The 15,555-nt window shown below is 35.9% G+C and overlaps 1 protein-coding gene across 1 annotated transcript in view; it reads left to right on the forward strand.

Annotated features, from left to right (window-relative positions):
- Window positions 1-15,555, forward strand: part of LOC132406620 (dynein axonemal heavy chain 5-like) — a 180,312-nt gene that overhangs the window by 134,102 nt on the left and 30,655 nt on the right. Inside the window, exons 58-66 of the mRNA XM_059992430.1 lie at window positions 442-556; window positions 6,672-6,848; window positions 7,862-8,062; window positions 8,766-8,945; window positions 10,002-10,139; window positions 11,808-11,943; window positions 13,559-13,875; window positions 14,562-14,717; window positions 15,078-15,260. Of these exons, the coding sequence (XP_059848413.1) occupies window positions 442-556; window positions 6,672-6,848; window positions 7,862-8,062; window positions 8,766-8,945; window positions 10,002-10,139; window positions 11,808-11,943; window positions 13,559-13,875; window positions 14,562-14,717; window positions 15,078-15,260 (1,603 nt within the window). The remainder of the gene's footprint in view (window positions 1-441; window positions 557-6,671; window positions 6,849-7,861; window positions 8,063-8,765; window positions 8,946-10,001; window positions 10,140-11,807; window positions 11,944-13,558; window positions 13,876-14,561; window positions 14,718-15,077; window positions 15,261-15,555) is intronic.

Consider the following 15,555-nt stretch of genomic DNA (forward strand, 5'->3'; position numbering starts at 1 on the left):
ATATAGAAATATATATATAATTGTAATTTATGTTTTTTTTCAATTATGTATTGCATTGTATTGCTGCTGCAAAACAACAAATTTCATAACATATGCCAGTGATAATAAACCTGATTCTGATTCTGAAGATGTATATCCTTTGCCAAGCCTTTCTGATATTCCATAATAAGGCTGATTTAGGAGTAAATTCTGAGCAAGACAATGGGAAGAACTCTATTGAACTTGTTTTAAAAGATGCCATGTGTTCTTATCAATGCCGGTGAAAATGTTGATGGCCCCTCAGAGTAACATTGCATACAAATGATTCCAACTTCAGCAATGTAGCATTCCCTAAATTCTCCACTAGACTAGCAGCCAGCCATCGGCCTCCTTTACATTGAACTGTTTTCATTTTGTTGATTAAAGGCACAAATACTGTAGCTTTTCCTCTTTCCTCCAAAGAATGAAGACCGGTTTGCAGAAGTTGAAGGAAGCCTCAGAGTCTGTTGTGGCCCTTAGCAAAGAACTTGAAATAAAAGAGAAAGAACTTAAAATAGCCAATGCCAAGGCTGACATGGTAATGAGCTGTGTAACTAATTAATGCATCAACTTCATTTCTTTTGTGTTTCTTCATGTTATTCCCATGAATAGAACTGAATTTTTTGATGATTGTTAAGAAGTTTTTTATCATTTCTGAATTTACTTTGAGAATGATTTTCCTTGCCAGCAAAATACTCCACCATTGCTTTAGTTTCACTACCTGTGTACAATTCTGGTAATCCTTTGGTTAAATTGCATTGCAAGACAGAACTAATTATTGGATGTAATTACATGGCTAATGCTTGCTGTGGTCTCTGCCCATTGATTCTGCAGTGTTTAATAACATTGTCTGGGATGAAGGATTATCATAGTTGTCATAGAAAATGGGTCTTTCTCTTATTTCCCAAAAGCTTCCTTTCTGGAAGATTTAAGTTTCTAAGTTCAAAATGATCACTTTCAAAAATTCCATCACTAAATCATTAGATTAAATTTCAGATGTATGTTATGTTTGATCTCCTGTGCTTTCAAAATGAATATTAGAATATGCATCTGAAAATTGATTGGAACATCCTATGGAAATGTAACTCTGGCCTTGAATAACAATGTGTCCCCTGACTTTTTAAATTGCTTGAACACACTCTTATATTACACCTTCTGTAAGTACGTTTTAACCCAAATCCCAGTTGCCCAAATTTTGATGCGTTCTCCATTCATGCATCACCCCTATGGCCACTGATCTCCAGTATAGCAGTGTCTCATTTGTAGAATTTCTAAATCTGCAGGGTCGTTTCCAAGTTTGTCAGATAACCTCATCTGGCTGTCCTTCATTTCTAGTGCTGTTGTCACTAGCTTGCCTCATTCTGCTAAAGCCAAGTTTAGCTTCAACCATTTCAGCTCCAAGCTCCAGAATTTCCTCTTTATCCAATCTCTTTCCAGCTTAAAAACCCACATCAAGTTTAATATTTTTGAACGTTTCCTCCTTTGCCTTGATGTCAATTTTAACTTACTGGGCTCTTGTGGTGCCATGGGCTGTTTCAGTGTGTTAATTACTCTTTGCCTCGTGGACATGATGGGGAACATGGCCTCCTCTTCTTTCTTTCTTTTTCCATCTTTTTATTATCATTATTAATAACAACAAAATAAAATTGGTACATAGATAATGGGATTACAAATGTACATATTTCAACTAACTATAAAAGAATACAAAAACAATGATTACAGTATAAATGAGTATTTCCACATCATAAATGATACAATATACAAATAAACAAGGCAAACCTAGGCGTATCATAATATAGAATAAAAAAAAGAAAAAAGAAAAAGGAAAAAAAATATTATGTAAAAAAAAAACCTCATCTAAAATCTAATAACTAATAGAGGAAAAAAAAGAAAAAAAAGAAAAAAGAAAAGAGAAAAAAAAGGGCTGTTTATAATATCTCACAAAAATACAAAATCATCAGCGTCATCAACTCCGATCCTCTCAACATATATAAAATCAAAACTGGAAAATCAAATAGGCTTGGAACAGGGTCATATTACATCATATGAAAATATTGAATAAATGGTCTCCATATCTTTTCAAATTTAGTAGAAGTGTTAAATACACCACTTCTAATTTTTTCTAAATTCAAACATAACATAGTTTGAGAAAACCAATGAAATACACTAGGAGGATTAACTTCCTTCCAATTCAACAAAATAGATCTTCCAGCCATTAGTGTAAGAAATGCAATCATTCGAAAAGCAGAAGGAGATAAATAAAGTGAGTCCATCATTGGTAAACCAAAGATTGCAGTAATAGGATGGGGTTGTAAATCAATGTTCAATACCACAGAGATAATATCAAAAATATCTTTCCAATATTTTTTCAAAAGTGGACATGACCAGAACATACGAGTTAAAGACGCTATTTCAGATTGACATCTATCACAAATAGGATTTATATAGGAATAAAAATGAGCTAATTTATCCTTGGACATATGTGCCCTGTGCACAACCTTAAACTGTATTAATGAATGTTTGGCACATATAGATGATGTATTAACTAATTGAAGAATTTAATCCAAATTCTCAATAGGAATAATAAGGTTAAGCTCTCTTTCCCAATCATTTTTTGTCTTATAAAGGGGCTCTGAATGTATCTTCATAATTATATTATACTGATATAAGCCCTTTCTGAAAAGGGTTTAGTTCAAACAAATTCTCCAAAATGCCTGAAGACACAAAATTTGGAAAAGTAGGAAGTACAGTATTTAAAAAATTCCTAATCTGTAAATATCTAAAAAAATGAAATCTAGGCAAATTATATTTATTAGATAATTGCTCAAAAGACATAAAACAATTATCCAAAAATAAATCAGAAAATCGTGGTAATCCTTTAATCTTCCAAGCCGAATAAGCTTGGTCTATAATTGAAGGGTGGAAAAAGCAATTAGATACAATAGGACTATTTAAAACAAACTGAGTCAACCCAAAAAATTTCCGAAATTGAAACCATATACGTAAAGTATGTTTAACTATCGGGTTGTCAATTCGTTTCGGCAATTTAGAAAGAGCAAAAGGAAGAGAAGTCCCTAAAATAGAACCCAGTGCCTTCTGAACCCTGGTACCGATTTAATTTTCAGGTTCACCCAATGAGGGCTGAAAGATCCATCCCAATCTTTCAACCAACATATCAAATATCTTATATTAACTGCCCAATAATAAAATCTAAAATTAGGCAATGCTAATCCACCTTTGCCTTCTGTAAGTATATTTTACCTAACCTGGGATTTTTATTCTGCCATATATATGAGGAAATTTTTGAATCAACATTAGTAAAAAAAGATTTCGGAATAAAAATTGGTACTGCTTGAAAAATATATAAAAACTTGGGTAAAATAACCATCTTAATAGTGTTAATCCGACCTATCAGAGATAAAGATAATGGTGACCACTTAGTAAACAAGCATTTAATCTGATCAATTAAGGGTACAAAATTAACCCTAAATAAGTCTTTATAGTTTTTTGTGATTTTAATCCCTAAGTAAATAAAAGAGTCATTAACTAATTTAAAAGGTAAGTTTCCATAAATTGGGACCTGTCTATTTAAAGGAAACAATTCACTCTTATTAAGATTTAATTTATACCCAGAAAAATCACTAAATTGAGCCAACAATGATAAAACTACAGGAATGGATTTCTCAGGATTAGAAATAAATAATAATAAATCATCTGCATACAAAGATAACTTACAAGTATCTGTCCCACAATTAATACCAAGAATATCCTGTGGTTCTCTGATAGCAATTGCCAAGGGTTCTAAAGCAATACCAAATAATAGTGGACTAAGAGGACAACCTTGTCTAGTGCCCCGAAATAAACGAAAAAAGGGAGATCTTTGATTGTTAGTAAACACCGAGGCTACTGGGGTATGATATATCAGTTTAATCCAGGAAATGAATGTCGGACTAAAATTAAACTTCTCCAACACATTAAATAAGTATGTCCATTCAACTCTGTCAAATGCTTTCTCCGCATCTTATGAAATAACACATTCTGAAATGTTATGTGAAGGAGTATACACAATATTCAATAACCACCTGACATTGAAAAAAGAATAGCGATTTTTAATAAAACTGGTTTGATCTTCCGAGATAATTTGGGGTAATATCTTCTCCAACCTGGATGCAAGTAACTTGGAAAAAATCTTGGAATCTACATTCAATAAGGATATTGGTCTATAGGATGCACAGTCAGTAGGGTCTTTATCTTTCTACAATATTAAAGAAATGGAAGTTCTGGCCTCCTCTTTTTTAATGAGTACTAGTTACAGACAGTCTCCAGCTTAAAACACAGTTCCTGAGAACTGTTCATAAACCCTACCTGTTTTTAAGTTGTAAGTGAACAAAAGCAGCATATGAGAGAGAGTCACAGAAGCAACTGTGAAGGGAGATCAAGGAGGTGTGGGAATTGTGGCTGCTAATGAGTGAATCTGCTCAGTGCTCCCAAGTTTGCTTGGCTTGACTCAGCCCCTGATTGTCATGGCTCAGGAAGGGTGGGGAAAGTAAAGGCATGTGGAAATGGCAGAATGTGTCCACAGCTCTGCAAATGTCAGCAAACCAACCCTGTCTGTCTCCCAAACCCTTGTTTGTATGTACAGGATGTCCATTAGTCTGGCATTCATAACCTGGAGAGGATCTGTATTATTACAAGCATTAAGGTCAGGTAGAAGTCGAGTTGCTTGAAGGGAAGAGAAAATAAGGATTTAAAATGGAAGGAATAATGGGCTGGATTATCTCAGACCTAGACAGCTGCCTTGATTTGCTGTGCTAATTTCTCACCTGTCCAATCCTCAAGGGATATTCTGTGAGGTGAAGTAAGCATCAAGTGATAATTGAGCCTTAGGAGAGGTACTGGTGCTCCCACCCACATAACACCTGAGAATCACTATTATAAAGGCACAGCAGTGCCTCTACTTTCTTAGAGGTTTGAGCAGATTTGGCATGTCATCTAAAACTTTCACGAACTTCCATATACTGTATGTGCTGTGGAGAGTATATTTGACTGGTTGCATTATGGCATGGTATGGGAACACCAATGCTCTGAAATGGAAAACAAACTACAAAAAGTAGTGGATTCTGCCCACTCCATCATAGATAAAGCCCTCCCCACCATCAAGCACATTTACAAGGAGCGCTGCCACAAGAAAGCAGCATCCATCATCAAGGACCTCCACCATCCATGCCGTGCTCTCTTCTCACTGTTGTCATCAGGAAGGAGGTACAGGAGCCTTGAGTCCCCCACCACCAGGTTCAGGAACAGTAATTTCTCCTCAACCATCAGGGATAACTTCACTCAACTTCACTCACCCTAACACTGAACTGATTCCATAACCTATGGACTCACTTTCAAAGACTGTACAACTCATGTTCTTGATATTAATTGCTTATTTATTATTATTGTTTTTTTTCTCTATGTATTTGCACAGTTTGTGTTTTGCACATTAGCCCTTTACTCATTTTTGTTGTGTGTTTTCATTGATTCTTTTATGTTTCTTTGTATTTGCTATGAATGCTTACAAGAAAATGAATCACAGGGTAGTATATGGTGATGTATGTGTACTTTGAAAAAAGTTTTACTGTGAACTGTGTTACTGTGATCAGTCACATGAAAGGCATAAATACTTAGTCAGAATCAGAATCAAATTTCTTATCGCTGTCTGTTTGACATGAAATTTGTTGTTTTGCAGCTGCAGTACAGTGCAAATTCACTAATTACAAAATAAATAAATAGTGCAAAATTGTGATTAATGAGAAAGTGTTTCTGGACCATTCAGAAATCTGATGACGGAAAGGAAGAAGTTGTTTCTGAATTGTTGAGAGTGGATCTTCAGACTCCTGTACTCCTGTTCTGGAAGTAATAATGAGAATAGGGCATGTCCTGGATCAGCAAGAGTCCTTAATGATGTATGCTGCCTTCTTGAGGCATTGCCTCTTGAAAATGTTTTTGATGATGAGGCGGGTTGTACCCTCGATGGAGCTGGCTGAATCCATAATCCTCTGCAAGAGGTTTTTTGAAAAATTTTAAGAGAAATCTGATAATTATTCAAATATATTTTAATACATCAAAATTAATTTAGAATTATATTCATTGAAAATCATACTATAAATGCAAAAGGCTTTGTAGATCATATGTTAGCCTTTCGAGGCACAATTTTCTTCAAATCCTTATGATAGTTAATGAGAAGTGTGTCAAGATCCCCTGCAATGCATCAGTGTGCCTCTGCTGGGCTTAGTGATGAGTGCAGCAGTGATGCAAATTATCCTGATCTCCAGTGAAGTTCACACTCTCTCCCCCACCACCACCCTGAAATTTCAAGCGTGCTGAGCCATGGATGGTTGAATTCTGGCAGAACCCAGTGTAAGTACTCACCGTCAGTGACTGATTTGCCCCAACAGTTTTCATCTGTCACTAACAGGAACGTAAATAAGTCCTTCAACATATGTTCAGCTACAAAATGCCAGTACAACTTAATTGGAAATGTGCAAGAAAATATTTATGCCTATTTGGGAAGAAGCAGGCGAATGTACATCGGTGGATTGGAAAACTGGAAGGAAATCCAAGATCAGATTCTTTACGTTAAATTATTACTCTTTGTCCTTGTTTTGTAGGTTCTCAAAGTGGTGACTGTGAAGGCTCAGGCCTCAGAGAGAGTGAAAATGGAAGTACAAAAGGTCAAAGACAGAGCCCAGGTGATTGTGGACAGCATATCTGCAGACAAGGCAATGGCTGAACAAAAACTTGAAGCTGCTAGACCTGCGTTGGAGGAAGCTAAGGCTGCCCTGCAGGTGAATGGGCAAGATCTGTGACAAGATAGTATGCAGTTCAAATGAATACTTGCAGTCCATTGCTTTCAAATGTGAACATGTAGTTTTGGTCTTTCTGACTACAAATACATTTTAAAAATGTATTGTGGTTACTGTGAAACCTATGCAAACATGCAGTATCTCTTTGAATGGATCTTTATCTTCAAAGATAATAAACAGTCAACTTGGTTGACTGTTAATAAACATTCAAATCCACTCTGTGTTTTAGAAATGCTTTGCCAGAATGAGACATTTTAATATTTGATCTGCATCCAAATATGTGAGTGTTTAATATAAGGTGTTTAGACACTTTAGAAAAGCTATTTTATATTGGGAATATGGGGCCAGTTTTTAAAAAATACAAGATGCGATAAAAAAATATACTTTCTGTTTTGTTGCAATATATTTAGGTAATATGCATATTAGGAATAAGAGACATGGACCAAGTCACCACTCTGCCTCTACATTACAGAGAAAACAACTCTTCCCTATAGTTTCTACTCCCCAGTTCAGACCACATCCGGGTGAAGCTCTTCTGCACCTTCTCTACACCCTTCCTACCTTAATGTAACAACTTCATCCAGACATTTTGATTTCAATTTACTCAGTAATTCTTTTCTCAATTTTATTTTCTTACAACTATTTGTTAAAACAAAAAGTATCCAGTTTTTATTAACTATTTAATAGTTTCTTACAACTATTTTTACTGCCACAAGACAGTATAGAATGTCACACCCATGCAATGAATTAATAAATGATAATTGTACATGATTGAAACTTTTACAGGAGAAAATGAGACAGACTGTCTATTTTTAGCCTCTAAGCGCCCAGAGCTAAGTAGCAGTGACAAACACTCAAAATTTGCTCACATGCCTGTTCTTATAGACGGTATGTGTAAATGCTCCAGAGAACAATGAAATAGGTAGAGTGGGAATCTTATTTTTATTTATTGATGGTAGCTAAACAATTAATCTGTTCCCTCTTAAATACGACAGACAATTAAACCAGCTGACATAGCCTTAGTGCGAACACTTGGGCGGCCTCCTCATTTGATCATGAGGATAATGGACTGTGTCCTGCTGCTGTTGCAAAGGAGGTTGAACCCAGTAAAACTTGATGTGGAGAGGAACTGCATTATTCCGTCGTGGCAGGAATCATTGAAGCTAATGGCTGGAAATCCTCTACAAGCATTACAGGTAAATGTAGAGGAGCAGGGGCAGTTTAGCCATCAATATAGATATATTGTGTAATGCTGGCACTTGTTGTCAACAAGTGGCCATGGTTCCTGTTAAAATTAGATGACTTCACTCAAAAATCAAGAACTTGAGTCTAGTCAAACAAAGTATTTTTGTTTGTAAATTACTTGTGAGCTTGTTTCTCTTAAAAATACAATTTAGGGTTTCCATGGGCTTATTAGTCAGGAAGACAAAAGAAACCTTTTGTTCATATATAAGAGCATTTTAAAGAATTAGTTCATTCTTCCACCTTTCCACTCCACCCCCCCGCCAACTTCCAATCACTTTCATTAAGTTTGGGTAGGTTGCCAAGCAACTAAACAGAAATGGTTAGAATTGGGAAGATGAAATCAGCCTATCTCTCCTCAGCCAGAAATTAGCCCAGAGATTGCTCTTTGATTCTTTGAGTTAAAGTTATTTGATTTAAATATTTTATTGTTTACACAATGATAATGTAAAAATGTAATTATATTCAGTGGTATATGATTCTTAGGTGTCATATTTGTTTAAGTTAACATTATTGATGACTTCACTGAAAGTCGGAAACAAAAGTATGACAGGACATGCATTTGGTTAGAGGAATATAGGGGCTCCTAAGGACATTTTCCATAATAAAACATTTCTGTATTATTCTGTATTCAAAATGATTCTTTTGTTTTCATAGCAATTTCCTAAAGATACCATCAATGAGGAGACAGTTGAACTGCTCTGTCCCTATTTTCAAATGCCAGATTATAACATTGATGTGGCCAGACGAGTCTGTGGTAATGTTGCTGGTCTTTGCTCCTGGACCCAAGCTATGGCTTACTTCCATGGGATAAATAAAGAAGTCTTGCCACTGAAGGTTTGTGACACGTTATTGTAGCAGTAGAGTAGAATAAAACATTCACTACAATTGCCAGTTAATCAGTAAACTAAGGAGGAATAATTTATTTTAGCAGTGTGTCTGACACCATCCATCATTAATTGGACTGAACATTGAGTGATTGGTTTTAATATTCTCTTGTTTCAAGTTGCTAAAAGCACAACGAGGAAGACTAGTTATCGTAGACTAGATTAAACAGAGCAAGAAAATAAATTGGAATCAGGTTTAATGTCACCGGCATTTGTTGTGAAATGTGTTAACGTCGTGGCTCTAGTACAATGCAATACGTAATAAAGGAAGAAAACTGAATAGAAGATTATGAAAAACACTGCAAGAATTAAAATGGAAGTATAAATTGAGGTCGCTTTATTAGAAAATCATGTATAGCTAAAGAAATAAAGAGGACATAAACACAGGCTTAAAAGAAATAGGAAAAAGTTAATTTTAAATTCCCATTCTGTTTCAATTACATCTTAAATCCCTAGTCATCAACATTTTGTGCTTGTGACTGTTAATTTTCAGTGGCAGAGAAACTGTTTGCAGAAATTAAGGGATATCACATTACTGGAAGTATGCTGAGGCTGAATAGGCAAGATATGGAATGGTGGGTTTTGTCCATGCTTATCTCACAATTACAACTATTTCCCACCATTTCACTAAGATGCAAAATTTGCCAAACTTGGCACATCTTGAGCAATAACATCTGTAAAATTTCAAGCCAAGCATTTCCTCGTTGTTGGAATGTTTTGGTTAATGATCACATCATAGTGAGTGTTTTCAGCATATGATTATTTCCCTGATTCTGTTATGGATTTATTGAGTATGCCCACAAGAAAATGAATCCCAGGATTGTACACAGGGAGGTACACAGTATGTACTTTGATAATAAATTTGTTTTCAACTTTGAACTTCCAACAGAACTTTTGACTATGATTTCTAATATTTAATTCTAATTTGTATTAGAAATTTAAATGTTAAATATTGCACTGTAAGTTTTAGTTGATATTTATAACACTTTTATTCACTATTTTCAAGGCAAACCTTACTGTACAGGAAAGTCGCTTGGCCATTGCCCTGGAGGATCTGGAGAAGGCTCAGTGTGAGCTTGATGCCAAACAGGCTGAGCTTGATACAGTGCAGATGGAATATGAACAAGCAATGAGAGAGAAACAGGTAAAGAGGTGAATAGTGATTATTGGACTGAGTTAGTGCATCTCAGGGTTGTATATGGTGACATATACAGTTGGTATGTACTTTGATAATAAATTTATTTTGAACTTTGAGTTTTATTCTGTGCTGATTCTAGTTTTGGGAATGTGGGTAAGAAATAAGCACTTTGTTGCTAATTTTCATCACCTTACAACATCTCAAAGCACTACAGGGCTAAGTGCTGTCACTGTTCCAATACGGTAGCAGTTAACATGCATACAGCAGAGATCCACAGTGAGCATGGTTGTTTTTAGTCATGTTGGTTTATGGACAAATGTTTAATTATAAACAGACCTTGCTGTAACTTTAGGATTAAGCTTGTCCTAGACACCAAATCGCTGGTCAGATAGGCAGTGGATATTGTTATACAACCGGGGCAAAAATTGCTTTGCTACATCTTTTAATATATTTTACAAACAGGGTTTTGTGTAGATTTTGGGTCAATAACTATTCACTGTAACTACCAAAACCAACAACCATCAAATCTTTCAAAATGTATTTTGCCTGCTAGATATAGCTCATGATAGGATACCACACAGAGATTAAAGCAACTTCATTTCTTATAAATGTTAACTCTGCTTCTGTCCCTATAGATGCTGTGTGAGTATCTGAAGCATTTTGTGTTTCTGTTTCCAGTTGCATGTATTTACAGAATTTAGCTTTCTCCATTGCAATCATATTCTGCTGCACAAAAAATTATTTTAACAATAATTACTCTTATAGGTCAATATTCTGCATTAGAACAAGAAAAGGTCAAATATTTTTTTTTGTTAGGAAACTTAACCCTGCTTATTCTCACTTAGTGAACTTTAATGCACTGACATGACTGTACAATGCATCAGAATTATAAACTAGATATGTATTTATAAACATAAATCTTTTGTCTCTTAGAACGTAAGAAATAGAAACTGGAGTACGTCATTTGGCCCCATTCAGTAATATCATGGCTGATCCAAATCTGGCCTCAACCCCTCCTTCCTGCAATTACTCCATACCTCATTGAGTCCCTGGGGTTCAAATGTCAATCAATTTCCATTTTCTGGGCTGGAGAATTCTGAGAGTCACAACCCTGTGGGAGACAAAATTCATTCTCATTTCCACTTAATTCTGAAACCATGCCCATTATTCTGGATAACACAAGCACAGAAAACATCATCACAGCATCCATCCTGTCAGTCTCCCTTATCTAACCTCCTCCCAACTCCACAATCCTTCCCTAATTGAGCCTGAATATCTATGCGAAGCACTTAACCTTTTAATTTGCTCATGTACTCCTCACTACCGTGCCACATAATTCGATTGGGTCAGTAGAATATCTTTTGCTTAATTTCTGCTGGGAAGACATTACTCTGACTACTGGGGAAGTTGCCCCTATAATACAGTAATTTATTCTTTGAAAATGTCTGTTACACCAGGTTTCTGCTCATGTATAAGAAATTTTAGACTGGGGGAGGTGTTACTAATGTGAAGCTTTACCTAATGAACTGAATTTTCTAATGTTCCCTTGTCTTCACACTTCATTATTTATGTGGATGGTATTCATCTGGAATGTGTGAACAAATTAGCTTAACATAGATAGGAGATTTAATGGTCATTTTAAGTTGTGAATCAATTTCATAATTTGATTCTCAGACATTACTGGAAGATGCAGAACGCTGCCGGCAGAAGATGCAAATGGCTTCAAGTCTGATTGATGGTTTGTCAAATGAGAAAGAGCGCTGGACTGAGCAAGGCAAAGAATTTGCTGCTGAGGAGAAAAGACTTGTGGGTAAGCAGTAGCAAAGGAATTGCCTCATGTTTTCTACTTTAGCATTTCAAGCTGCTTAACTTATGAAAAATCTGACACATAATCATAAAGTATCAATGAACAAAATATATCAAAATTCAAAAGCAACTTCCATGTGACAACTTGAGTTTGTCCAAGATCACGCTGCCAGGGACTGGTACCAGATTCTGTTCACCCTTCAGTTCTTTTCTCATAGGCACATCCAATGAAGTGCCTTTGTTTGAAAATTCTTAGGACACACAAGAGACTCCGGATGCTGCCATCTGGAACAAATAACAACTTTTGGGGAATGCAATACATCAGAGAGCATTCAAGGTAGCAAGGGGATAGTTAACATTTTGGGTTTATACCTCGCATCTAGTGCAGTGTTTTGACCCAAAACATGGATTATCCTGTCGCCTCCCAAGATACCGTCTGGCCTGTTGAGCTCCTCGGTCTGTTTTTTGTTGAAATTTTCTCATCCTTGTTTTGGAATCTTCCTGTGGTTTTACCAAACAGTACTTCAGTAGCAGCCTCGAGCACTCCAAGCTCCCAATTTATTCTTCTTCTCTTCAGTTGTCATGACCCATGGTCTGGCATTAAGCTGCTTTTTAAGTAATAAGGTTACGATGGTCTTGTTCTACTATTGATAATGCAGTTTGGTTTCAAATCACTTTTGATGTCACTCATCCATATTATCTTGGGATATCATGCTAAAGGGAAAGTGCAATGTAAATGGAAGTTATTGTTTTGGCAATGAGAGGGTAAGATAATCTAATTAACAGTAAATTCTATTGAGAGTACTCCATACGTATATACATTAAATCTGCAAAATGGATAAATCTTAAAAAACATTTTGTTTCTTAGGGCTTGCCATCACAAAATCTAATGAGGTCTAAGGTGATGGCTGGCTAATAGTCCTCACACTATTTATTTTTCTTTTATAGCAGAAACATGACCCAAAATAGGTAGATTATGGGTCTTGGTCATGGGAACGAGGGGAGTGTGAAACAAATATTAGGAGCAGGACGTCCAGGGTGAGGAGCAGGGCTGTCAGTCAATGCTGGCGGGTTAATCTGGGTGTTGGTGGTTAAGTAAGAACATCAGGGTAATGAGGTGGGGCTCAAGGTCCTGATGTATTTGGGGACAAACAGTTTGGGCTTAATATCAACTTGGGAGATGAGGAAACAATGATATGTTTCCATGTCAGGATGGTGAGTGACTTGGAGGGGGATTTCCAAGTGGTGGTGTTCCCAGGTGTCTGCTGTTCTTGTCCTTCCAGATGGTAGTGGTTGTGGGTCTGGAACAAGCTGCCTTAGGTACTTTGTTGTGTTGTCACAGTGCATTTTGTAGATAGTACACAGTGCTGTAACTCATGAGACAGTCCTCTCTTCCTTATTAGGTGTTTCTTTTTACTGACATTGTATTGCATTGCCCACATAAACATTATGGTGTACTATTTTTACTCTCTAACTAAGAATTTAGAGAAAAATGATCTATATATTTTGTTCTTATTATCGCAGAGACAAAACTAAGCAGCCGAGTCTGTGATGGAATTGAGCTTCCTTGACTCAGTGTTTCTCATTCTATGATTTTCCTGCTCTTATATTTGTTACAGGTAATGTTCTGCTGGCTACAGCCTTTCTGTCCTATTCTGGTCCTTTCAACCAGGAATTCAGGAACCAATTGTTGAACAAATGGCAGCAAGAAATAATATCACGTAACATTCCGTTCACCTCAAATCTAAATGTCTCGGAGATGCTAATTGATGGGCCTACAATTGGAGAGTGGAATTTACAAGGCCTTCCTAATGATGACCTCTCAATACAAAATGGAATCATTGTTGCAAAGGCAGCTCGCTACCCTCTGTTGATTGATCCTCAGGCTCAGGGGAAGTCCTGGATAAAGAACAAAGAAGCCAAAAATGAACTTCAGGTAACGGGCATGCATGATGGTAATAAAATATAATTCCGCAATACGAGGGTCATGTTGTGAGGTTAAACCATGTAGGCATTGATGTTTTTAATCTTAATTATCTTGAACAGTTAAAATAACCAGTTTAGCAGGCTGTAAAGCTGCAGCAATACTGACTAAGTCAATGGGTTGTGAATCTATGTGTGTATGTGTATGTATATGTGTGTGTATTTATATATATTCATAATCTGTATACAGAGTCACAGCTGTATAAGACCTGTTTTCGCCTTGCTTGTATTTTGTAGATTGATGATGAGGATGGACTTGAGGGAGAGAGGAAAAAGAAATGTAGTAATCTAAGTAATCTCTTTGTGATCTAAGTGGTGACCATGGTGGATTATCATAGGACAGTGTTGAAATATGAACAGAATTCTATAAAACTGCAGCAATGATGAATAAAGAGAGAAAAACAGATAAAATGCAGAAAATCTCATTTATTCCGTCAAAATCCCTCAAGGGATGGGTAGAAAAGAGAAAAACGACTTGCAGATCCGAGTACAGAAAGCAACTAAAAATAGTAAAGGTCTTAACATTTTTTGTTCAATTTATCTTGTGTAAATGTTTATGTTTCTGGAATATAAAAACTACAAATGGATAAAAAGACATGCATAATAGAATGCAATACAAGTTTTCTTCCTCCGGTACAGGTAACATCACTGAATCATAAATATTTTAGAAATCATTTGGAGGATTGTCTTTCACTTGGAAGGCCATTATTAATTGAAGATGTTGGAGAAGAACTGGACCCAGCTCTAGACAATGTCCTGGAAAAAAACTTCATCAAAACTGGCTCTACACATAAGGTAATCAATAATTATTTAAATTAGTGTTTCTTGTGTAGACAGATAATCCAAATTAAATCAAAATTCAAAGTAAATTTATTGTCAAAGTTTGTATACCATATACAACCTTGAGGTTCATCTTCTTGCAGACAACGAAACAAAAAAAAACACAATAGAATGCACAAGAAACCACATGCAACTAATACAGAGAATATCAGCTGCAGAGATAGATAATCCAAATTAAATCTGATGTTTATGTTAGCTTTATAGTTTTTTTATATATGCTATCTATTTGGAAAATGGATTCTAATATTTATTCTTGGGATATTGGCATCATCAACCAAAATTTGTTTCTCAAATTTCTTGATACCTTTCCTGTAGGTAAAAATAGGAGACAAGGAAATAGAGGTCATCAATGGTTTCAAACTATACCTCACCTCAAAATTGGCAAATCCTGCTTATACTCCTGAAGTAAGTGCCTGCACTTCAGTTATTGACTTCACTGTCACCATTAAAGGTCTGGAGGAACAACTTTTGGGACGAACCATTCTCACTGAGAAGCAGGTAATGAAATTCCTTCAGTTAATAATTTACAGTAGATGTGCATATAATCAAGAGTGTTTACAAAATGATCAGACATTATTTTCATAAATCAAAGATTTACAATATCTCATTAAGTGTAGACACAAGAACGCAAGAAAGTAAGAGTCATCGGCTGCCTGGTCCCTCAAGCCTGCCCTCCCTTTCAATATGATCATGGCTCATCTGCCTCAAGCTTCAGTTTCTCTTCTACATCCTTAATTCCTCAATCTTTCAAAAATTTACTGTATGTACCTTTTGTATAAATGCCTAAAATAAT

This window comes from Hypanus sabinus, chromosome 17 (assembly GCF_030144855.1).
Source record: "Hypanus sabinus isolate sHypSab1 chromosome 17, sHypSab1.hap1, whole genome shotgun sequence".
Classification (NCBI taxonomy): Eukaryota; Metazoa; Chordata; class Chondrichthyes; order Myliobatiformes; family Dasyatidae; genus Hypanus; species Hypanus sabinus.